Source organism: Diabrotica virgifera, chromosome 1 (genome assembly GCF_917563875.1).
Source record: "Diabrotica virgifera virgifera chromosome 1, PGI_DIABVI_V3a".
In the NCBI taxonomy this organism is placed as follows: domain Eukaryota; kingdom Metazoa; phylum Arthropoda; class Insecta; order Coleoptera; family Chrysomelidae; genus Diabrotica; species Diabrotica virgifera.
Window position 1 is genome coordinate 20,916,488 of NC_065443.1, and position 27,111 is coordinate 20,943,598.

The 27,111-nt window shown below is 33.8% G+C and overlaps 1 protein-coding gene across 3 annotated transcripts in view; it reads right to left on the bottom strand.

Moving 5' to 3' along the window:
* Positions 1 to 451: 451 nt before the first annotated feature.
* LOC114324612 (palmitoyltransferase app) overlaps positions 452 to 27,111 on the bottom strand; it is a 47,430-nt gene continuing 20,770 nt past the window's right edge. For 2 of the 3 annotated variants that reach the window (XM_050655198.1, XM_028272479.2), the window contains exons 5-10: positions 23,813 to 23,924; positions 19,732 to 19,886; positions 17,325 to 17,446; positions 17,160 to 17,256; positions 15,320 to 15,392; positions 452 to 1,101 (exon numbers count right to left, since the gene is read on the bottom strand). In XM_050655198.1, coding sequence (XP_050511155.1) covers positions 578 to 1,101; positions 15,320 to 15,392; positions 17,160 to 17,256; positions 17,325 to 17,446; positions 19,732 to 19,886; positions 23,813 to 23,924 — 1,083 coding nt within the window. In that variant the 3' untranslated portion in view covers positions 452 to 577. The remainder of the gene's footprint in view (positions 1,102 to 15,319; positions 15,393 to 17,159; positions 17,257 to 17,324; positions 17,447 to 19,731; positions 19,887 to 23,812; positions 23,925 to 27,111) is intronic. The other variant, XM_028272480.2, reaches the window with a different exon arrangement.

Consider the following 27,111-nt stretch of genomic DNA (forward strand, 5'->3'; position numbering starts at 1 on the left):
CTTTTACACATTTCTAGAACTTAACCAAAAGTTTTGTTTTATATTTTGTAAAGATCTGTAATAAATATAAAAGTGACTAAAAAATTAGTAGAAAAGTATATAAAACAGTAGATTTGAGGTATAGTATGCTCCATTTAGGAAGAATCTCGAAGATTATAGCTGAATCTTAAATTTTTTAATAATTAAAGGGTTTTTACCTTCGTATTTAATGGTTTTTTAAAATAAATATATCTTTTATAAAGGTCTTTTTCATTTAAAATTTAATTCTGAAATACTAAGATGCACTGCGTAAGTTTTCCCTAGCTGGAGATTACTATAAAAGTGTCTTGCATTGCTACAGATAAATCTGCTGATGATTTTTATACATTTTAAAGTGCAAATCAATTATTTAATCATATTTATTCTGTTATAAAAATATAAACAAAACTTTTGACCAATAAAATAAGTCGAAAACAAAGAAATCCCATTTTATTGCACTATCATGAGTTATTTTACGTTCTTCTGTATTCAATACTACTATATGTTGGCTGTTGCCAAACAAATGACAAACATTCTCTTCTAAAAGTTCTCGAATGAACTACACGTCTACTTTCATCAATCCCGCCTGACTATTCGTACCTAAACTAGACCCATCTAACGAATCCAAGTCTAAAGCACTCTCGATCATCGTCGTGTCTTGCAACAGTCGCAACCTACTAACACTCAACAAACTGTTCTCCTTGTCTTGCACTGTCATATCGTTGTCTAGCCTCAAATCGGCGAGCCGTCCTTTGTCGTTGATGTTGACCAGTACGTGGTTCTCCCTCAATATCACAGGATCCAAATGGAGGTCTTCCATGTTCAATGTAATGTCTTTCGCGCCGTTTTCTTTCGATGAAGACGTGGAATTTATATTGTCGATACAGCTTTGTGATTTGCTGAGTTGCGCGGGAGCGGCGTGCGTTGGGGTGATGTTGTTGTAGACCGGGGAGTGGTTCAGACTGGTCTGCGACTGGTACTGTTGCAAGTCCCCGTGGGTTCTCTGTAGATGCACTGCGGCGGGAACGACGGCTAGGGGCTGTTCGCTAGACACTAAGTGGGTTACGCTACCCGTGTTGCTTTCTGAAATAGAAAAGGCACGTATTTATTTTTGTTTATTAACAAACATACCATAAATTCATGCTTAGATCACATTTACATGATCGAACAACTACTAATAGAAAAAAGAATGACCAAAAATAGATCCGTCCATCTAGCATTTGTAGATCTTAAGAAGGCATATCATATAAACCATCAATGGCAAACACTAAAAAACTGCCTACTTGTTCCATGCAAAGAGATATTAAAAGAACCGATAAGAAAGAGAGACAACTGGATGACTGACGAGATACTCGGCATGATGGACCAACGAAGACAAGCCAAGAACAAAGACAATCACAATTACAAAATAATTAACAATGAAATCAGAAAAAAGATAAGAGAGACAAAACAAACTTACTATGAGGAAAAATGTAAAGAGATCTTCAGAACAAATATGATCTATTCAACCTGCATAAAAAGGTTAAAGAAATGGCAGGGCTGCAAAAAAGAAACCACAACACATTTTAGACAAAAATGGAAACACTATTATAACGACTGACGAAAAGCTAAAACGATGGAAAGAATATATGGAAGAGCTTTTCGACGACGAAAGAGGAAACCTACAAGACATATCTTTCGAAAACAGGGAAACAAGTGTAGAAATTACAAAGGAAGAAATATTGTATGCACTAAAAAACACCAGTAACGGAAAAAGCTCGGGGCCAGATCAACTGCCTATTGATATTCTTAAAATAATAGAAAATGAGTACATAGATGCCCTCTTAAAGCTATTTAATGAAATTTATCAGTCGGGTAACATACCCAATGAATGGTTGACCGCAACAGTTATTTGTCTCCCAAAAAAGAAAAATGCTAGAGAATGCACCGACCACCGTACCATAAGCCTAATGTCTCACACACTTAAAATGTTTTTAAAGATAATTCATAAACGCATTTACCAAACACTTGATATGGATATTGAAGAAACGCAATTTGGATTCCGTAGAGGCGTAGGTACCCGTGAAGCTCTCTTTGCATTCAACGTACTAATCCAGAGATGCTTGGACGTGAACCAGGATATGTACGTCTGTTTCATAGATTACAAGGCTTTCGATAAAGTCCGCCACAAACAGCTAATGGACGTCCTCAAAGCAAAACAAATACAATACAATGACCTTCGAATTATAACAAATCTATATTATAAACAGCAAGCACACATACGCATTAACGAACACACATCAGAAGAGTTCGAAATTAAAAGAGGAGTGCGACAAGGGTGTGTATTGTCACCACTACTATTCAATGCATACTCTGAAGAAATTATGAAAAGAGCTCTTGAAGGAGAAACAGCAGGACTAAAGGTAAATGGAACGTCAATTAACAACATTAGATATGCGGACGATACTATCATAATAGCAGACAACCTTAAAGACCTCCAAAAGCTAATGAACAATATAGCTAATGAACAATAAAGTAGTAGAGTATGGAGAAGAATATGGATTATCAATAAACCTCAAGAAAACTAAATTTATGAGGATATCAAAAACCCAAAATTATGATGAAAGCCTGACAATTAAAGGTAAAACTTTAGAACAAGTAGAAGACTATAACTATCTTGGCACAATAATTAATCACACAAACGATTACTCCAAAGAAATCAAAGTTCGAATAGAGAAAGCAAGAACAAACTTCAATAAAATGAGAAAGGTACTTTGTGCAAGAGAACTGAAATTAGACTTGAGAGTTAGGCTGGCAAGGTGTTACATTTTTTCGACTCTGCTTTACGGGATAGAAGCATGGACTCTTAACGCATCGACTACTAAAAAGTTGGAAGCATTTGAACTGTGGGTGTATAGAAGAATCCTGAAGATATCATGGACCGAGCATATAACCAACAACGAAGTCATGAGAAGAGTCAACAAAAGACTGGAAATATTGGAAACCATCAAGACACGAAAGCTGCAGTACCTGGGGCATGTTATGCGTAATGAGAGATACAACATACTTCAGTTGATTATACAGGGGGAAATCCAGGGCAAGAGAAGTGTAGGAAGGAGACGAATTTCGTGGTTGCGTAACTTGAGGGAATGGTACGGATGCACATCAACCGAACTGTTTAGAGCAGCAGCATCTAAGATCAGAATAGCCATGATGATTGCCAACCTCCGTCGCGGAGATGGCACGTGAAGAAGAAGAAGAAAGCATATGACTCGATACCTAGAACGAAGCCATGGAAAGCAATGGAAGACATCAAAGTTCCACGAATATTAATAAAAGCAGTAAAATCACTCTACAAGAATAACAAAGTAGCTGTCAAATGGGCTATAGAATATGCAGTCCATTTAAGACGACAAAGGGCCTACTACAGGGCTGCTCCAGATCTCCTACCCTGTTAAAAATATTCCTGGAAAAACCCTGAAACCATGGAAAACAAAGTGCGACGGAATGGGTATACCAGTAAGGGACGATATATACCCTACATATAGTCGATTCGTTAATCTGAGACACAACTGTCGACACTACAATCACAATAAAGATGCACTAGAAATAAACAAGAACGAGGAGCACTCCAAAATCATGATTTGGGAGTGCTCCTCGAACATTCAACGTATCTTGGTTTGTTTTATTTCTATACAGTGCATCTTTATTGTGATTGTAGTGTAGACAGTTGTGTCTCAGATTAGCGAATCGACTATACCTAAGTTTTTCTGACAACCAAATAGTGATCGCAGGAGACGAAGATGACCTAAGTTTTATGACAAGAAAACTGGAACAGGAATATACAAAGAATGGGATGGAAATAAACCTAAAGAAAACTGAATATCTAACAACTGAATATCTGAAACTAGGGCAGTCAATGAGAGCAAGAACAGGATATTACCTCCGAATTCTATCCTACTGAATGGATTTTAAGGAAATTTTAGGAATAGCCTGAAAATATATCCTTATTCAAAGTCTACCCTATGCCGATGTATGCTTTTGTCTTGGGGGCGGTTCCCACCCCTTCTCGGGGGTGGAAAATTTTTTGGTTAAACAACTACGGAAGTTGCTAGAGAACCCAATTCTAAGCAAAAATTGTTCTATATTTTTTTTTTGAAAACTCAATACTTTTTGAGTTATTCGTGGTTGAAAATTAGCCATTTTCATTAAAATATAACACCTTTTCAAACGGTTTTTTGCGAATACCTTAAAAACAATGCATCTAACTAAAAAAATTATATAAAACATTTTTGTAGCTCATAAAAAAACAAAGTGATTCGTTCCTTCTTCCATCTTCTAGTTATAACACAAAAAGAGATATGGTAGGTAAAAAGAGTTTGTTTTTTTGGTGCATGCTCAAAGCAGTGTATTCAACTTGAAATAACAGAGAAACGGTCGATTTTATGTATGTAATGCTACCAATACCTTTTATTGTGCTTGAAAAGTCCTTTCAAATAAGCAATATTAAATGTCGATTAAATTCAAACTAAGCGAGCTATGCTGCAAAAATTGATGACTAACGAATTTTAAGAAAAAAATTGAAAAGTATATTTAACCCCTCACCCACAAGAATTTAAATGTATCGTTTTCCTTCTACAATACATTTTACTACAGTGTCATTTTTATGTTCAAAAAGTTGAGCGGGTTTAAAATTAATGGTTTTTGAAAAAAATAAGATCAAATTATAGAGCGCATATTTAAATTTTCTTAAAAATCTTCTTTTTCTCCATGTAACTTGAAAATGATAAGAGATACTGTTATAAAAAATAAAATCAAAATGTTTATCTAGAAGAAACCTTCATTTTTGTATGGCATCTTTTTTTTTGGCATCTCTTATCATTTTCGAGTTACATGGAGAGAAAGGAAGATTTTTAACAAAATTTAAAAATGCGCTCAATAATTTGATCTTATTTTTTTCAAAAACCATTCATTTTAAACCTGCCCAACTTTTTGGACATAAAAAGAACACTATAGTAAAATGTATTGTAGAAGGAAAACGATGCATTTAAATTCTTGTGGATGAGGTGTTAAATATACTTCTCATATTTTTCTTAAAATACGTTAGTCATCAAATTTTTTACAGTTTATCTCGCATAGTTTGAATGTAATCGACATTTAATATTGCTTATTTTAAAGGTCTTTTCAAGCACAACAAAAGTTATTGGTAGCATTATACACCTAAAATCGACCATCCCTCTGTTATTTCAAGTGAAATACACTGATTTGAGCATGCACCAAGAAAACAAATTTTTTTCACTTACTATATCTCTTTTTGTGTTATAACTAGAAGATTCATAAAGGAAAGAATCTCTTTGTTATTTTATAAGCTACAAAAATGTTTTATATAGTTTTTTTAGTTAGATGCATAGTTTTAAGGTATTCGCAAAAAACCGTTTGAAATGGTGTTATGTTTCAATGAAAATGGTCAATTTTCAACCAGGAATAACTCAAAAAGTATTGAGTATTCGAAAAAAAAAATTATAGAACAGTTTTTGCTTAGTATTAGGTTCTCTAGCAACTTCCGTAGTTATTTAAAGAAAAAATTTTCCACCCCCGAGAAGGGATGGGAACCGCCCACGAGACAAAAGCACACACCGGCATAGGGTAGACTTTGTTTCTTGGGCTATTCCCTACTTACTGTGTCACGTAAATCGATATAGTAGGATAGAATTCGGAGCCACATACCCTCATTGACTGTCCTAAACAGGTAAATTACGATTTAACATTCAACGTGTCTTGGTTTGTTTATTTCTAGCTAGAGCAATCTTTATTGTGATTGTAGTATAGATTTCATAATATCACACAAAGCAACAACGGAAGAAGATATAAAAATAGACTAAGACACACAAGAGACTGCATACGAAAATTGAATCTGGTACTGTGGGATAATATCAGCAAAAAAAAACAAAAAGAAGAATATATAATACCATGACAACGAGTATTCTCACTTATGGGTGTGAAAATTGGACAATAAATAAGAAAACCAAAAACAAAGTAAGATCAACAGAGATGGAATTCCTAAGCAGAAGCTACAGAGTAACGAGAAGAGATAATAATACATAATATAGGAATTAAGGAAAAATGGGAGTGAACTCAGATATAATAGACTACAACGAACAGAAGAGATTAACCTGGTACGCACATGTCAGAAGAGTAGACTAAAATTGTTGGATAAATATAATAACAGAGTGGAGCCCGATAGGAAAAAGGAAGAGATGCAGACCCCGAACATTCTTCAGAGATGGAGTGGACGAAGCAATGGAGACAAGAAATCTACAGGAAGGGGACTAGCAAAACAGAAAAACTGGAGAAAACGGTTGAGTGAAGGAATGAAACAGTGAAATCTGTGGAAACCCTTATTGCCAAGGAGATAGTGTCAAATTTGACCGGAGCATTTTAGCATGGCTGCTTTCTTTTTATTTAGCTAGGTATTCCAAAGCTTATTAACAAATGATGTGTCAGCTGGCCCAAAACCGGGGATTTTAGACAAGAAAAGGTAAAATATGAAACTTGCTGGAAAAACGCTACAACTTATGTCAAATATTTATCTCCGTGACTTACAACTCTTAATAGCCTTGTTGACTTCTCTCCTAGCTTTCACTCAGGCAATCCGGGTTCAAATCCCGACGTTGAATTTTTTTTGTTTTTAAAATTGACATTTTATTTTGAAAAATAATTATTTTTATAATACCACGTTTGTATTATTTATACGAGACAATATAAAAAAATCTGTATCTCTTTTATAGAATTATGCATAGAACTTATGAAATAGAACGCATGCATTTGATCATAAATATTATGATTGACCTTAATAAGCAAAGTTGTTGTAAATGAACCCCTGAAGCTTCCTGAGTTAGTACGACCAATCTAAGTGAAAAAGGGGGTTGCCCTCCCCACCCCTCCCGACATTTTTTTATTTTTTGGACAAACTATTTTTTCTTAATGTAATATGATGTAGAACCAAAAGATACATACAACCCTAATTTTTCACGTTTCTATCAACAACCCCCATTTTTTAAAAGCAATCTAAATATTTCCCTGTTCTCTATAATAGGTATATAAAAATGGATGTTTGTCTGTAAATTAATACTAAATAGCTTTGTCATGAAATATATCCAGTGGTTACAGCCAATTCCTTCCAAAACGGAATATATTCAATAGAAAATAGCTATCGAAAGTGTGCAAATCAATCAAAACACAATAAATCCAGTATTCCGCTGAATAACGCCCTTATTATAAAAATAATAATTTTTCAAAATAAAATGTCAATTTTAAAAACAAAACAAAATTTCAACGCCAGGATTTGAACCCGGATTGCCTGAGTGAAAGCTAGGAGAGAAGTCAGCAAGGCTATTAAGAATTGTAAGTGACGTAGATAAATATTTGACATAAGTTGTAGCGTTTTTCCATCAAGTTTCATATTTTACCTTTTCTTGTCTAAAATCCCCGGTTTTGGGCCAACTGACACATCATTTGTTAATAAGCTTTGGAATACCTAACTAAATAAAAAGAAAGCAGCCATGCTAAAATGCTCCGGTCAAATTTGACACTACCTCCCTGGCTATTAGTACATAATATACCATAAATAAAAAAGGGAGTAAATAAGGAGTGTAGTGGTGCATGTTTAGAGTATATGCAACGTTTGAGGTACAATATTTACAGTATCTGCAGCGTTAGAGGTACATCCAAGCCAACAGAAGTTTTTTTAGACGTTAAAAATAGGATGATCAGTGATGTGGCAGGTATGTAAGATTATACGAAGAGCACTATTATTATATTTTGAGACTAACAATAAAAAACAGTAGTTTTTTTATTGAAAATGACTTTATAATTTAAAATATTTTCTCTTTCTCGTTCTGTTGAGGTGTCCCTACAAAATATAGTTTCGGAAAGCATGAACGGCTTTTTTTGCCGATTGAAAATTATTGTCCACGCAATATGTTCATTTTATCATGGTTTCACAGTAGAAAAAGATGAAAGGATGAGGAAAGGATGAGGAAAAGTCGAAGTATATTAATTGAACTAGAAAACTTTCATGAGTTAATTTTTGCTGAGATACAAAAAACGCGCTCAAATAATACAATGTTCTGAAGGATCAAAAATGTCATTTAGTAGTGTAAACGACAGATGACACAACACGAAGTGTTGCCAAAGCTCAAATAAGTAGTACTCGTCATATGTAACAATGTACAAATTATTTTTTCCCGATAAAAATGAGAAATTATAAAGAATAAATAAAAATCCATTGTTAAATCTATCGTTATCTTCCAGTAGCACTCTACTACTTCTTCTTTTCCACAACTTAGTCGGATGAGGAGTTTGATTCTTCTGTAGATGTTTCAGAAATATTTTTTTAGTTACTCATCTTTGAATTAGATTATGAAAGATGCGCTGAGAAGATCTTATATCTGCATATGATTCAATTTCCGGTTGGAGAGTCCACATATTCTTGGAAGCCGAAACTATCAATAAAACTACCTAAATGGTATATAAAATCAAAACTTACCGTTAACACGTGGTCAGAAAACTTCCGTCAAAGTAAGAAATGCACAAATAAAAAACCAAAACTTATTTTCAAAAATTATAGCATAAAAATAAATAGAATGAACCACACCGTAGAAGCGATGCATACTGGGATCAAACAAATAACTATATCAAGGCTTGTTTTGCACTAAGTTCATTTTTTGAAATCGATTGGCATATACAGTGTTACAAATTAGAGCAACGCATAAATTGTAAGTTTTTATTTAGAAAAATAAATAAACATTAAATAGGTATGTTTATAGACGGTTTTCTTCTTCTTCAGGTGCCCTTTTCTAGCAAAGGTTGGCGATGATATCTGCAAATTCTTCTCTAGGGCTCTTTTTCTTTATTAGTGGTTGGAGATCTAACTCATTTTATTCTTTGAGGCTTCTTAGCCATTTTTGTCGTCTACCAGTACCTCGCCTGCTCTCATTCTTGCCTTCTATTATCAGTAAGAAGAAGTTATATCTATTGTACCAAAGTACGTACCCAAATATGTATGTTGTTTTTCCCTTTTTCACTATGTCCAACAATTTTCGATCCTTGTTCTATGTATTAGAACTTCTTCGTTTGTGAAATGGTCTGTCCAATCAATCTTCAGCATGTGGCGAAATATCCACATCTCAAATTTCACTGATTTTCAATGTCCATGTTGTCATGCCATATACAGTAGAACCCCGATTATCCGTTCGCGGATTATTCGATCTAACCAGTGGTTGGTTACATTTATTTCAAAAACGGCATGGGATTCGTAAGCTTACCATTCAAGGCGAAAAGCTCAGTGCTGTCGGAGACACAGTGGTGGAATTTTGCTACATCCTGGAGACTATTACAGAAAATAATCTATAACTTTCCCAAATTTATAACGCTGACGAAACAGGGCTATACTGGCGAGCAATACCTACAAAAACCTTAGCTGCAGATGATGATATGAATGCACCGGGGTATAAAGAAAGAAAAGATCGAATGACAGTGCTTTTAAAAAAACATGCTGATTGGATAACTAGTGACATCTCCCAAAATCGGATCCACAAAAAGATCATTTGAAATTTAATAAACTCTTTTATATATTTGAGGAAAGAAAAGTTGCCACAAAATGCGTTTCTTCTTCTGCATAATGATGGTGTTCATCTTAATGAGGCAGCCCTAATATCTGACGATGGCAATTTCTGTTTTCCTTTCCAGCCAATCAATTGTTAAATTGTTTAATCAAACATACCGTTTAAGCAGTTCTTTCAAGGTCTCAAGTTCTTACAACGCCATCTCTTATTGAAGACTAATTTTTTTAACAACCATATATGATTATTTTATCTATATTAGTTGGTTTTTAAAGACTATTTAGTTGCAGTTTTCACTTATCTTGATATACCATGAGAAAAATCTCTAATATACTCATTTCTTTGTCCAGCATGCATTGTTTCGCTACATGTTGGTACACCCGGTACATAGTTTGTTCCATTAATAATTGTAGCTAAAGGAAATACTACTGCTCTAGACACAATTATTAGTGGACATTATACATTAAGTATATTGAAATTTCATGTGAGTAAATCCGGTAAAACACGAAAAATTTAAAGCACCCGAGATCACAAAACGTTTCATCATATTGCATGCGAAGTTACTCTGTACAGTTAGTAATTAACTCAATTAAGTAGATCTAATCCTAAAATAGACCTTACACTGGGCATAAACTAGCCCATACAAAAGAAATAATATTTAACAATGTTCCATTAACAAACCGATCAACCTACGTATAGAGTTAGTTTACTCGCCCTAAACAGATCTAATTTTATAAACTATTCTCCTCCCTTATTACAGAAAACCACACTCTTACCAAGGCTCACAAATTATTTATTTAAAATCTTCTAATGTTGAATGGATTGCATATGCTAGTTCATTTTGAATGAAATAAAAGAGAGACGTACTCGCAATAATTTATTGTATTACTCCGACGCGCGACGATCGGTTTCGCTGTCACTTGCACAGCATCATCAGGTCATGGTTACAAGTATACGGCATCATTTAGTATACTTGTAACCGTGACCTGATGATGATGTGCAAATTGTAGACAGTGAAACCGGTCATCGGAGTAATACAATAAATGATTGCGAGTAAGTTTCTCCTTTATTTCATTAAAATCTTCTCTTCGTATTGAAACTCTAAATGTAATCGATTCCCTAGAAGCCACAAACGACAATTTTGATCTCACTATAGATATTCTCGAAAAAAATGACAATCTCGCAATAATAAATTTTCACAAAACTCTATCAGATTTCCCAGCGCCCTCAAGGAGGAACTGCCACCCTCTAAATTAATTCATAAATGATTTAAAACGGCACATTGACGCCTTGATTCCCTTCATTCCACCTAGTTAATTTAATAACAAGAAAGCTCACCACCAAACGGTATTATGGGTGGTGATATTTTACTTTAATCTCTACTAACTGTTGACAAAAGGGTACTTGAATTCCTTTTCTCTGAGGGTACAGTACCAAATATTTAAGGACCATGGTACTGTGAAAAAGAGAGATTTTCTTTCGATATTAATACCGGACTTAAAACAGCGTGGTTCAGAATGTGTTTGGTTTTATAATGTTTTACTTAAGATGAGAATAAAAAATAATCGGTTAAGGGAGAACATTAAATAACAGAATAATTTAAAAACAAATAACTACAACGAAGATATTGCGATGATGTTCTTATTACAACCAACCAAGAAGAACTAGCCACAATGCTGACTCAAGTAGCACAAGCATCAGACTGAAATAAAAATCATGACAAATACAAATGAAAGAATAAATATAAATAACGTAAATATTGAGGTTGCTGACGAACATATATACCTGGGTCAAATAATCAAAGCAAATAAAGAGAACAAAACAATTGAAGTACAAAGAACAATCAGATTGGCGTGGACAGCGTTTGGAAAGTTGGATACTAAAAAGTACAAAGATACAACAGTATAGTATGTTCGCTAAACTCAGACACAACTGGCTAGTGATTTTAGTAGGTAATTTTTTTGTTTTTGGCCAATTTTGCCAAAATTGTCAAAATTACGAACTATTTAGTAATTGTTAACTATTTAGTAATTATTTTTTTTGGCAATTTTATCAAATTGGCAAAATTACTTAGTAAAATCACTAGCAAATTGTGTCTCGAGTTCAGCGAACCGACTATACCTAAAAACCCGTGTATTTGATCAGTGAATACCTCCTGTTCTGACGTATGGCTCAGAAACATGGACATTAACAAAGGCCAACATAAACAAAATAGAAATAACTTAAAGGAGAATGGAAAGATCCATGGTGGGAAAAAAGACAGAAAATCAAACAAATGGATAAGAGATAATACACAAGTAAAAAATGTAACAGAACACATAACAGGGTTAAAGTGGAGATTTGCGGGCCACAATGCGAGACAGGAAGTTAAAAGATGGAATGCATATTAGGGTGGTTCAAGATCTTATGTGAAAAACTCAAGTTGAATGTAAAAGCCAAGGGACCCCCCAATTCTTTTCGAATTGATTAAAGAAGTAAGGAGCAAAAATATGAAAGCCATAAGTCACTTGGAAGGCAGTGCTCAATACTGTTTAAATAATGAAAACGGGAATATTTTTATCGATTTTTGAAAAAATTACAAGACATGTTAGGAGACAAAAACTTAATAATTTATTTGTTTATTTTACATTGGAACCCATGTTTAAAATAAGTACATTTTATAGTCAAGACCATAATAAAAATGAACTCTTTAATTTTGTCTTTGAAAATGGATGGTTTCTGCAGGCTTTCTAGAACGACCTTCTTTGTTGGCTTAGTCGGGACTTGTTTTAGATTAGCCTCTACAATCTGCAGTAACAGCTGTTTTTCGTCCTCTTCATTTGTTATGAGTTTGTTAAAATCTTGAAATAGTTTTACATCTCTTTCTGCGATGACCACTTTGATTTTATTTACTGTATTTTTCTCTTTAATCTCTGGGTCATGTTCCCATTCACTTGGGTGCTTGTTTAAAAAGCTTTGCATAATGTTTAGCTTAGTAAACAACAACATTGTTATATTATTAGCAAAATATGCCAATTCACATTCATCACTTAGGAAATCAGCATTTCCTCTAATCATCCTTGGCGGTGCCAGGACAGACATCTTATTCACTATGCCCACTTTGTTTTCAAGGCTCACTTTATTGGAAAAAAGTGATAACCCGACAATTTCGTCAGATAGGTACCACAAATGTGGCTGCAAGGCTTTTTTGATAGTTTTAGCTATATCTTCATTAATGACGCTGTATTTCTCAGTCTCTTTCCAAAAAATTAGGTCGTTGAAAGCTGCATTGGCGCTGATTGGAGCCTCAACCCAGTTTTTCAGGTACAAAAGTGCACCGAAACGGATAAATCTGTCCAAGTCTTCTTGTTTGTGAGATGGTAAACTCCTTGACCTAGGAAAAGGTACAACTTATATGCATAAATAAGCTTAGCTATCCACCGAGCGTGGTGTATAGGCCCAGGTGCTCTCCAGTGAATTTTTTCTATTGGTTGTCCCAACACCAACAGCGTCAGTTCAATAAGTTCTAGGTAGTCATCTCGAGGCTGGTCTTTCTTACTAAGGTGATGTAGCAAGGACTCGATGGCATTGTTTTTTAACTCAGCTTCTCCAGGGGGAAAATTAATGGTGTGTAATCTGATCGATCAACTGCATTCTATGATTACTTCAACCTTTTAAATATGGGAATTTCAGGAGAGCTTGAAGTTTCCAAACACAATGCAAATACTTTGCACAAAATGATTTCCATTATGTGATGGCTACACGGCAACCATAGAAGTTCTTTATTCAGCTTATTTTCAAGGAAAGTGCATGCATCACTCTTAAGACCAGTATTGACGGCTGTTGTGTCAAAGCCCATACCAATGACTTTATCATTTATCATCGAGATCCCATGTTTTAAGAGTTTTAAGTACTGCATCTCCAGTGTTCAAACCTGTTCCACTAGCCAATTTTGGCACCCCCAGTAGTCTCTTATTTCCACCAGCATAGGAAACTAGCACTGGTAGTCTATCTAACTTTTGTGAACCTAAAATATCGGGCAGGATTTTGCTGTCCCAATAAACAACAATTGGTTCTTTGATGTCTAAGTTTGATTTAATCTCTGTTGAAAAATTCTGCCTTGCTGCTTATAGCTTCCTTTCTACAGAACTTCTTGAAAGCGGTAATTCCGCAGGATCATGTCCAAATATTATTCATGTCAAATACCCGAAAGTAACAAATATTTGATGTTTTATAACTCCTTTCCACTCCAGTACCCTTACGTTGAAACTGCTGAAAATGTTTAATATCAACTGTAATAAAGAGATCAGCAGCTTTGTCAACTTCTGAATCCTGAAAAACAAACAAACAAACATTTTCTAAACTTAAGTGTTTTACGGAAATTTATGAAAACTAAATGTTGTTGAGCACTGCCCTCCATATGTTCTGGAATGTTAAGATTTGGCATAGATTATTCTTTTATTAGATATAACAAAATGGGAGGGTGCCTAGGTTTCTTAAAAAAACTTCAGTTTTTTGGACCACCCTAATGCATATACACAAAACTTAATATCATGGACAAAAAGAAGAGGAAGAGCTCAGATGCGATGGAAGGACGATATTGTAAAAGCTGCAGGAACTCACTGGAAAAGCGCGGCCAAGGACAGACAGATATGGAAAGATTTGGGCAAGGCCTATGTCCAAAAATGGATAAAAATGGGCTAAAGAAGAAAAGAAGAATTAGAACGAAGGAAAAAGTGTCTATAAAAAGATTGTCAATTTTTCCGGGTTTAGATGGCGTGAAAGAGCCTTATCACCGTATCTTCGTTAGCGAGAGAGGAACATAGACTTGGTAGCGAACTTGAGGCGTACTGCCCTTAATTTTGTCTAGATGCATTTTTACACGCACCTATTATAATGAAATACATTTGTTTTTTATTTAACACAACACGTTCACACTTGAAATCGAAAATCCTCATCGTCAAAAGGTACAGTCTGTTCCAAAAGATTCGAAATACAATATTAATTTATTATATAATAATAAATTAAACTTGTTTTAACAACACTGGGGAAAAAGAAATAGAAATTGCACTCCCCACAAATACAGAAAAAATAAAAAGATTGGAACAGGGAAGCATTCTAATACTTAAAATAATCCTCTCCTGTTTCATTTTAAAGTTCTGTTTGTCAATGGAACATATTTTAACGTTACTCACAACACCAATACTACAATCGCTAGTTATATCTATCCTGTATATACATTTGATTAAACTCCGGCACGGGGAAGTTTTCTACTCTTAAATTATGAGTCAGGCTTCGCTCGCTGCTCATTCTAACCACGCAAAACTCGTCAGCCGCATGTACGCTCTCATAAACGCAGCTACTCTTAGGCCTAGGTCTTCGACCTGTCTTCTCAACCCTTCTCGCGAAATTCACGTTGTAGCCTCTATCGGGAGGAGTGTATTGACATTCTCTACCCACCATCGGTCCGTGATGAACCACCATACCGTACTTCATGAAATTATTATTGGACGAATAGGTATAATCAGGTCCTATGATGCTCTTGAGATGAGGTAAGGAGTAACTGTTTTTGAAAGATTCAACCTGCTCTTGGTGGTTGTTACTTTCGTAGTGTATAAAGTGATTTGCTTGCGAGGGTAGTATTTTTTGGTTGGCACAATTTTTGGACGGAATTATTTGTTGGGCACGATAGAGGTGCTTTTTCAATGGACTGTACATACCCGTGTTCTCGGTGGTTTGGCGGTAGATGCCTGGCATTTCCGCTGCGTCAGGTGTCACTTGTTGGGGACCATTCTGAAAAATAAATTCATAAATAGTAAAGTTGTATGTCACACCAACTATTGTAAATAATGATAATACAGCTAACAATGATAACGTTGTCATTCCGAAAGTAGTTTCATTCATCTATTTACCATTCATTAGAGAGATTACACCAAAGCTCACACGAATTGTAAAAAAACGAGTTAAACATCAAAATAGCTAGTAAACCAGTGTTTACTATTAACAGCCTATTTTCAAGGATGAAAGATAGATCTCCAAAGGAGCTATTGTCGGATGTAGTTCACAGTATACCATGTATTGATTGTGACAAACAATACATTGGCCGAACCACTAGACGAGTCAAACATCGCATTACCTCTCATAAAAGTGATTGTAGACTATATCCAGGCAGGTGCTCTGCACATGTTGTAAATGAAAGCAATAATATGGACTTTTGAGTCTGTAAAAATTTTAGCAAATGAAAAGAACTATCACAAAAGGACTTTTCTAGAAATGGTATTTATTTATCAGAATGAACAGACAATTAACTGAGAAATTCTGAAATTACTCTCTTGTGGCATTTCTATATTAATAGCCGAGGAAGTAAGTCATTACACCTCTAACTTTCTTAAAGTAAGACGGATCGTTATGAAAGCTTTTGTATTCGATTCAGGAAAGTTTCAGGAAAATTCCTGATCACTTTGACATGAGGAACAAATGAAAATTGTAGTTTTGTAGACGGAAAAAGCATTTTCCAAAGTGCATCTCAAAGTGTTCAAAAAATAAAAATTCCCAAATCGGAAAATAATTAGGGAAACTATTTCAATTTTTATACTCGGGGGTTTTTGAAGTTGCTGAACAGGAATATCGGGTCGGCGAAGCTGTAAGAGTTACCTGGCTTCCGGTTTCACGGTATCCACGTCATGTTCTGGAGTTTTATGAAAATTCATTATGAAAATAGTTGAAACTTGTTATCCCGAGCTTTTTGAGGTCGCTTAATACGAATATTGCTTCGGCGATGCTGTATGAAGTACCTGGTGCCGGGTATCTACGCCATCTCCTGGAGTTTTATGAACATTCGTTATGAAAATAGTTGAAATTTATTATCTCGGGGTTTTTGAGGTCGCTAAACACGAACATTGCATCGAAGATGCTGTACTCGAAGATGCTGACTATCTCCTGGAGTTTTATGAAAGTTCGTTATGAAAATAGTTTAAATTTATTATCTCGGGGTTTTTGAGATCGCTGAACACGAATATTCCATCTATGATGCTGTACGAGGTACCTAGTGTCCGGTATCTACATCGTCTCGTGGAGTTTTATGTAAATTCATAGAAGATACATAGAACTAAATAAAAAAAAATAGGAAAATAACTAAAATGTGACATAAAAACGGAATGAGAACTTAATAGAGTATGTCATAAAAAACAACAGAGACTCAAAATGTCCAATACAAAAAGGTGTTCAAAAATTCATCAAATTTAGAATTTTTCAAAATTCTCCTGTCACGGTGGCAGTTGCCAAACTCCTCCGATACGTCTAAAGGTGGGAAACTATCAATATAATGTAAATTTATAGGTTTCTATTGATAATTTTACACCTCTACTAGTTTCATCTCTTTTTATTCCACAACGTATTATATTTTCCGTCTTTTGCATTATTTTGCCGGTTATCAGCGCACTGATGACTGTATATCAGAACTATTAAATTTGTAAACGTTTATATAAATTATCTGGGTAAATAATTTGAACTGTGTATTTTAGTCACTGTTACAATATTTAATCAATATATAAATCATACCTGCAAGGGCAATCCATATTTCTTCAAAGGCAAAGTTGGTGCATTGGTAACAGGTCTACTGTTTTCGTATTGGTAGCTTTCTGTGACAACACCTCTTCTAGAATAAAGTTGATCAAGATCAATTAATATTAAATACGTACGTTAAAAGCAAATCTAAAAGAGTACCTGTCGATTAACGAAGGAGTAACCGGTCCACAGAGAATGTGAAAACAATTTAAGCAGACGTTGCCCTCCGAATAAGGGTTGACGTTTTCTTGGCCTCTTTTGCTTGTAAAAGATCCTTTTATCTAAAAAGAAAAGGTATTTTTTAACGAGGTAACAACATACACTTGAGTCCACGATTCTTTACCCGTGCGTCATTAATACCTGGCGAGATAAACACACACTTTTTATCTAGCATCATTCTCTTCCATGAAACTAAAGACAAACCAGCTACCGCATGTTATTAAGTAAAAACACATGTTATTTTTATGAACGCTCTAAACTCAATACATCGAAAAGAGATAGGTACAAAAAAGACGGTTGGAAATGTTTTCAGGATTTTAAGTACAATTCGTGATGTTTCTGGTTTGTTTACTTTTGTGGCTGTCAGTCAGTTGAATTTTTTGCTGTTTTTATGTCGAATTTTTGCATTTTGAAGTTTTTTATATTACACAAACAGTTGTTTCACAACTAATTTTAAATTGGAATTTGAAATTTTATGGTAAGTGTATGTTATATTACCCTTAATTTTTACAACATACAAAGCTAACCTCATTCACATAGTTAAGGAATGGTTGTTTAAGTTTCCGTCAAAGTGAATAAAATTACAAGAAAATATTTTATTATATTGGTTATAAACTGCTAATTAATCACTAATGATATTAAATTATATATTAAGCTACTTCAAATGTAGCTGTAATTTTGCACCAAAATTTTAAAGCAAAATTCACATTTGACATACTACATTTGATAACGTCAAATTTTATAATATAACCCGTGATCGGAAAAGTGGCCATTTCCTGGCCATGACGCACGGGTAAATAGCCCTGGACTGAACTGTACACAAAAACATCGTTTAAGAACATAGACAAAACAAGAGCGTGGCACAGTGCCGACAGAAGTGAATACTTCTTTGGATCCTATTCGAATGACTCAATTCGATTCGATTCGACTGGATTCGTTCGACTTTATTTAAATTAAGCGATAAGAAGTATTCTTACATACAGTACAGAAGTAAATGATTATTACCACCAATATGTTGCAAACTAATAGAAGAAATTTTCTATATTATAACTGTTCAGTTTTAATTTGTTTAAAATTTATTTATTTATTTATAGTAAATACAAATGACCTGTCCTCTTGAGACAAATCCAGGTCATTTCCTGATGGGATTACAGTAGTTGATACATATAATTTTTATTTTAACAATTTTCTAATTTAATTTAACTAATTAATAATGGCCCTAATCTATTACTAATTCTGAAAATTATAAATTATAAATAATTCTAATATAAAATTTTAATAAACAATTCTAAACAATTTTAATAAACAAAATATAATTTTTAATTTAATTTTTTTTATTTTAAATTTTATTTATTTTTTTTTGTGAAAATAATTTTTATAGTGCTTCCAGGTCTCAAGAAATGCCAGCACTATTAATCTAAAAATAGTCAGAAATAATTGTAAGTGTAGATCTATTTGACTTGTATAATATTCCCAATGGTATTTCGGTAAGCCTCAGACCCTTAGCCGAAAATATCCATTGAGTTTTAAAATTTCAAGTTTTTAGCTAACTTTTTTTTGTTTGATTAATAAATTTTTTATTTTTTATTTTATATTTAATATTAATTTTTAATTTTTTATTATATAAATATTTATTTAGTTAGGTTAAATATTTATTTTAATCCATATTTTTATGTATAATTTAAATGTTTTATTTTCTAATTTCTTATTCAATTTCAAATAGGTTAGATATTTACTTGATTTCTTCTTCGTCTGATATTATATAATTCTTCATTTTGTATTATGTTTTCTATATTTATGCCAACAAGGTCTCTTCTCATTCTTTGTAATTCATGTGTATTTGTTTGGCTTTCGCAATTAAATAATATATGTTCTGGTGTGCCTATTTCTCCCCATTCGCAGTATTCATCATCTTTTTAATTAAATCTATGCAGGTATGTAGGGACAGACCGAGCCCTGTAAGGAAATGTATTAATCCTTTTTTTTTTGGTTAAAATAATTTGGTATATTATTTAAATTTGGAATAAAATGATAGAGACGTCTTGCTTTAGGGGAATTATCCCATTCGTTTTGCCATTTTATATATAATATTTCTTCTAATTCTCTTTTTGTTCTTATTTCTATTCCCATTAATTGTATTATTTTTTCATAATTTTCTTTTCTTTGTCAATATCTACATGCACGTTATTGTGCTTCCAAGTACATGGGCATTACACCAGTCAAGACTGTTAAAGCTGTTGTTGCTGTAGTACTGAAGGTTCCTGTCATTCTAGCAAGGAAATAAATATAAATTTTTAAATTTGTTTACAATGTAATAAATACTAAAAATGTAAAAAAATATCCTTACATCTTCATTAGTGGTTTGGTTGCTAGCCGTAAGGTACGTATGGAATCCGGCCAAGCCCAAAATACTCCAAACACTAAAAAAACAAATGACTGCAACTAGCACGCTGGGAGGGGATTCCTTCACGGCATCTAGGAATTCTCGATCTTCCTTCGTCACTAAAACACAAAATTTAATTTAGCCTTTGTTGTTACCTAAAACTTAAATCGGTGAAACTAATGCCTGGTTGCTAGTGATGTTGATTATAGTTACTTTCGAGTATTCGTTACAAACCGTTACTTTTTTATAAAGTAATCATTTATAGTATTCGTTACTTTGATTACTTTTGTATTTGAGTACCGGTAATCATATATCGAGAATCGTATTTCTCAGTAGGTAGGTATTTTGTATACGTATTCCGATATGACAACGACCTTCACCGATCTATTTAAAGGATAAAAATGATTTGATTACTATGATTACTTTTGTATTTGAGTACCGGTAATCATATCGAGATTCGTATTTCTCAGTAGGTCCTCACACCCTTAAAACGCTTCATACTGATAACGATATTCGCTAACACTCGAAAAATACCGGTCCCGTTCATTACTCGCTGAGATACGATTGGTAGAAAGTAATCAAATGTACTGGTTGTAGATACAATAGTCGTTACTCGCTCTGCTACGATTGGTACGAGGTAATCAGAGTAATTAAAGTAGATATAATAGTCGTTACTCGCTCTGATACGATTGGTACGAAGTAATCAGAGTAATCAAAGTAATCAAAGTAGATACAATAGTCGTTACTCGCTCTGATACGATTGGTACGAATTAATCAGAGTAATCAAAGTAACGATTTGCCTCTCTGTACAGTAATCGTTACTTTCGGTATTCGTAAGTAACGAGTACTTTGTAACGAATATATACTCTTTCAACATATCTACTGGTTGCACCGACAGATTTTAAGCTTAATACGTGCCTTAAGCTCAGCTTACGAAACATACGTGTTGCATCATTTAGTCTTAGATCAATTTTCAGCCACGGGGTTTGCACAGATGAAAATCGAAAATTATGGTGCAACGCAGGTGAGACTTAAAGCCGCCCTAACTAGGTATAGGCTGAGCTGGGCTAAGCTGGAGATTAAGATTTGTTAGTGCAACCAGGCATAAGTTTGTTCAAATGTATTTTACTTAAAGGGAGTATCGATTTCCTTCATTATAATTATACTACAATTTCACTTTTATTGTGAATACCAATACATACGAGGCTTGCCTTTTTAAGCTTTTACAATAGAAAGCTTTAAAAGTTTTAAAAAAGCTTTAGTTAAGAAATCAATAGAATTCGACAAGCCCATGTTCACATGCTTTGTAAATCTGAAACAGGCATTCGACAGAGTACGATTGAAGGATGTGCTCACTATCCTTGAAAAAAAACATAGTAGGTCAGAGGTATAGAAACATAATCAAAGAGCTCAATAGATCCAACAAAAAACGAATAAAAACCACACACGGGCTCACGGAAGAAATCAAAATCAATGTCGGCATTAGACAAGGGGACAGCCTCAGTCCATGCCTATTTAATTTAATAATGGATGGAGTTATAGGTAGTGTTAACAAAATGAATCAGGGATACAAAATGGGTAACCGAACCATGAAAATACTTTGCTACGCAGATGATGCAATCTTAATAGCCGAAAACGAAGATGACTTACATCGCCTACTACAAAAATTTAAAATAACCGCCGCGCCGAAAAATATAACCTGAAAATATCCACAGAGAAAACCCAATCCATGGTAATATCCAATAATCCAATTAGATGTAAATTAGTAGTGGACGACCATATAATCGAACAGGTAATGGATTGTAGATACTTGGGTGTGGAAATATCTAGCGACAGGCATATGTGGCAAGAAACAAAACAGCTGGCAATGAAAGCAGCGAGAATATCTGGTTTCCTGAGGGATATAGTCTGGCGGAATAAATATATGAGCACCGAAAGCAAAGTCCACATTTATAAGACATGTATTAGACCCGTACTGACATACTCATCTGAGACAAGGGCCGAGACAACAAATACCAAACAAATAATGAGAACAACAAAGATGAAAACCCTAAGATCCATAAGAGGTATTACACTCAGATAGAATACGAAACGCAGACACATTGAGAGAACTAGGCGTTCAAGACGTAGTGAGATGGACAAGAGCACGACAACGCATGTGGAGAGACCACGTAGATCGGATGGACCCTGAACGTATGGCGCAATGGGCGAAGACACAGAAGCCCAACACCAAGCGACCCATAGGAAGACCCAAAAACGATGGTACGAGAGCTGGAGCTCAAGATCGCAACAGACACTGTAACAGAAGAAGCAGGACATAGTCCTATTACAAGAAGAAGAAAGAAGAAAAAAACTTTAATTCAATAACAATGCATAGAATCCTTTCACGAAACTTTTAGTACCATCATAATGAAGTACCATCAGAGAAAAATATTTACAATTAGTTTGTACAGACAAATCAAAACACTTTTACTAACTAACTCAGAATATTATGTTAAATTGTCATGAATGATCTAGTTCTAGTTCTAGCACATGAGTTAGCATTAATGAAATAAATCAATTCTTGGAAAATTTGGTAAAAAAAGTACAGTGGAACCCCGTTAACTCGGATTAATTGGGACCGCGGCCGATCCGGGTTATCGAAAATCCGGGTTAGCCGGAGAAAATGGTAAAAATTAATAAAATATGGTATGCTTACAGATAAACTCCGTTATAATTGTCACACAGACACTGGTAAACCACGTTCGCATTCCACACAAAACCACACATACAAAGCGTCGTCAAAAGTCTCATTCTTAGCTTTATTAGCTTTGCACCTATTAAACTGTCTTTTGTTATCATTTTGAAAAAAAAATTCTTCGATTTTAGTTCTATTTTTCTTCCAATCCGATACTGTAGATGTACCGACACCATAATATAATGCTGCAAGATTCACCTTTATCAATTCTACTTAATGCTTCTAGTTTCTTTTCCATTGTCACTACAACATTTTTACGTTTTGTTGCCCTTATAGACAAAAGACACGCAAACACAAAATCTGAATAAATTTACGAACGATTACAAAACGGAAGCGAACAATAATACGACTTTACTACACACAATACCGTCTCTGATGTTATGTTATTTAATAACAGTGATGACTAAGACCATTGTTAAAAAAAGAATTTTAATAGTCTTTTCTAAACAATGCTAACACAGACAGTTTCAAAAAAATAAAGGATAATACAGGTGCCTGTTGTTTTCGACAATGAATGTGGTGTACCATGAGTCATTTTTACTATAGTACATGTAGTTCAATCCGGTTCCATTATCTCTCAAATATTATATTACATAGAGTTGGTACAAAACCTCGTGAACCTTGAAAATGCGTATGTATAACCGAAATAAAATGAAGCCAAAAACATACGACTATTTTATTTGCTGCGAATTGCGCGACAGGGTCCCATCTGCACCCTGATATTTTCAGTAATGTCGGATTCATCAATCGTTTCGTTCTTATATTGACGTCACCAAATGAATGAATTAGGTTCACGAGATTTTGTAACAGCAATACATTTTTATTGTTGAAATGTTTGTCTGATAAAAATCGGTCCGGGTTAGCCGGAGTTCCGGGTTATCGGGGGCCGACTTATCGGGGTTCCACTGTATTAATATTGCTGCTCAGTACGTTATTGTTCGGGTCAGACATGCTCGCTAAAAGCGGTTCCAGACTCGTCGGCTGGAGAAAGAGGGGGTGGGTTTAGTCGGTAGGCGGCCCGTCAAGATAAAGTAGGACGGACTGAATCCGACACACCTGGGAAAGCTTCCCAGACGGTCTTGCGAAGATTCCCACCTCCCAAAAAAAAGTATGTTATTGTTATTTGTCAAGGTTTAACTACATCAATATCTACACTCTATTCACTGAACTTCACGTTTTGGTTATTACGATACATTCCCAAGCTTATATTTTGATGTAATTAAATATATTGCCCTACATATTAAAAAAAAAAACTCGTGTGGGATACTCCACAGTAAGTATTAAAAAGAATATAAAAATTTAACTTACTTAAAATAAGATGCGCAACTGCACAGGCAAATATAAATACTGCTAAAAACGCCAGTGATACTATAAACATGTAAAAAAACCTATAATTTCTTCTACCAACACAGTTCCCCACCTAAAACCATAATCAAACATTATTTCTGTGTATAAAAAAAGCCAATTCAGTCATAAACACTTAGAAAGTAGTTACAATATAAATATTATATTCTTATAGAAAGTTGGTTACCCAATGAGTCCACCCTGGTGTAGTATTTTCGAATTCAATCGAATTTGTTCGCATACGAGTTAACTCGAATGAAAAATTTCGTATACGAATCTGAATCTGTATTTTTGAACGTCCTTCGAAATGTTATACGTATACGAGAAGAATTTGCACCGGCAACACTGCAAATTCGAACATTGGGCTTAACCTTCATCTGAAGAGTCACAGTGTTGCAATACTTTTTTGTTTATTTCTTGTATAATTTCAATCAATGGTATAATCACATTATTAAAAAAAAAATGGCTAAAATATGCTAAAATATTAGCTGTAATCGAATATTAAGCTTGCGTAATATTAGTAATATCGGTTTGCAAAGTCCACTATTCTGTTTATTATTATTTTTGTATCCAGTATTTACACTGATATTTTACTAGTTTTTTGGCGTTTCAAAACGATTTTTTAAATGCACGTTTATGAAATGTGATAGTATGAAAAAATTGAGAATTTACACTGATATTTTACTATTTACCTTTCAAAACTTTACTTGTTTGGGTGTTTCAAAACTATTTTTAAATAACTTTATACAGGGTGTCCCGAAAAGATTGGTCATAAATTATACCACAGATTCTGGGGTCAAAAATAGGTTGATTGAACCTCACTTACCTATATACAATAGTGCACACAAAAAAAGTTACAGCCCTTTGAAGTTACAAAATGAAAATCGATTTTTTTTCATATATCGAAAACTCTCAGAGATTTTTTATTGAAAATTGACATGTGGCATTTTTACGACAGCAATATCTTAAAAAAAAATTAAGTAAAATTTGTGCACCCCATACAAATTTTATGGGGGTTTTGTTCCCTTAAACCCCCCAAAACTTTTGTGTACGTTCCAATTAAATTATTATTGTGGCACTATTAGTTAAACACATTATTTTTAAAACTTTTTTGCCTCTTAGTACTTTTTCGATAAGCCAGTGTTTATCGAGATATTTTGAATATTTGTCGAATCCACCACATATTTGTATATGGTTAAGTACGGTTATAGAGACCTGTTAATAATCTGAAAATTTATTTATAATTTACATTTTTAGGTATATTTTGAAAAAGAAGCTACATCTCGATAAAAGGTGACTTATGAACAAAAGACTAAGAGACAAAAGTTTTAAAAACACTGTGTTTAACTAATGGTACCACAATAATAGTTTAATTGGAACGTACACCAACATTAGGGGGGTTTAAAGGAACAAAACCCCCATAAAATTTTTACGTAAATATATTGAAAAAGAAGCCGCATCTCAATAAAAACTGGCTTATCGAAAAAATACTAAGAGGCAAAAAAGTTTTAAAAGCGTTGTGTTTAACTAATGGTACCACAATAATGAATTAATTGGAACGTACACAAAAGTTTGGGGGGGTTTAAGGGAACAAAATCCCCATAAATTTTTTATGGGGTGGACAAATTTCACTATAATTTTGTTTTAAGATGTTCATGACATAAGAATTATACATGTCCATTTTCAATAAAAAATCTCTAATAGTTTTCGATATATTGAAAAAAATCGATTTTCATTTTGTAACTTCAAAGGGCTGTAACTTTTTTTGTGAGCACATTTGTACTAAGGTAAGTTAGGTTCAATCGAACTATTTTTGACCCCAGAATGTGTGGTATAATTTATGACCATTCTTTTCGGGACACCCTGTATAATTGGATAGTATGAAAAAATTGAGGATATGGCAACGGTGTCATATGTCAAGCTTAGAGTTTAGATCCAATGCTAGAATACCTTTCATAAAGTTAGGTCAGGTTATACAGGGTGTCCCGAAAAGATTGGTCATAAATTATACCACAGATTCTGGGGTCAAAAATAGGTTGATTTAACCTCAGTTACCTATATACAATAGCGCACACACAAAAGTTACAGCCCTTTGAAGTTACAAAATGAAAATCGATTTTGTTTCATATATCGAAAACTCTTAAAGATTTTTTATTGAAAATGGACATGTGGAATTCTTATGGCAGCAACCTCTTTAAAAAAAAGTGCAGTGAAATTTGTGCACTCCATAAAAATTTTATGGGGGTTTTGTTCCCTTAAACCCCCCAAACTTTTGTATACGTTCCAAATAAATTATTATTGTGGCACCATTAGTTAAACACAATATTTTTAAAACTTTTTTGCCTCTTAGTACTTTTTCCATCAGCCAGTGTTTATCGAGATATTTTGAATATTTGTCGAATCCACCACATATTTTTGAATATGGTTAAGTACGATTATAGAGACCTGTTAATAATCTGAAAATTTCTTTATAATTTACATTTTTAGGTATATTTTGAAAAAGAAGCCACATCTCGATTAAAGGCGACTTATCAAAAAAAGACTAGGAGGCAAAAAAGTTTTAAAACTCTGTGTTCAACTAATGGTACCACAATAATAGTTAAATAATTGGAACGTACACAAACATTTGGGGGTAAAGGAACAAAACCCCTATAAAATTTATATGTAAATATATTAAAAAAGGAGCCGCATCTCGATAAAAACTGGCTTATGAAAAAAAAAATTAAAAGGCAAAAAAAAATTAAAAACGTTGTGTTTAACTAATGGTACCACAATAATGAATTAATTGGAACGTATACAAAAGTTTGGGAGCTTTAAGGGAACAAGACCCCCATAAAATTTTTATGGGGTGTACAAATTTCACTATAATTTTGTTTTAAGATGTTTCTGCCATAAGAATGATACATGTCCATTTTCAATAAAAAATCTCTATATAATAGTTTTCGATATATTAAAAAAAATCTATTTTCATTTTGTGACTTCAAAGGGCTGTAACTTTTTTTGTGAGCACATTTGTACTAAGGTAAGTTAGGTTATATCGAACTATTTTTGACCCCAGAATGTGTGGTATAATTTATGACCAATCTTTTCGGGCCACCCTGTATATTCAATGCATTATCGTACAGTATGTCTTTTCTTTCTATTAAAAAATTATTTTAAACCAGCCATTGAAAAGAAAGTTCAAAATAAAAATATTGTATACAACGATTAAAACTATCAATGACAACTGAAATGACCTTGAAATGACAACAACAAAACAATTC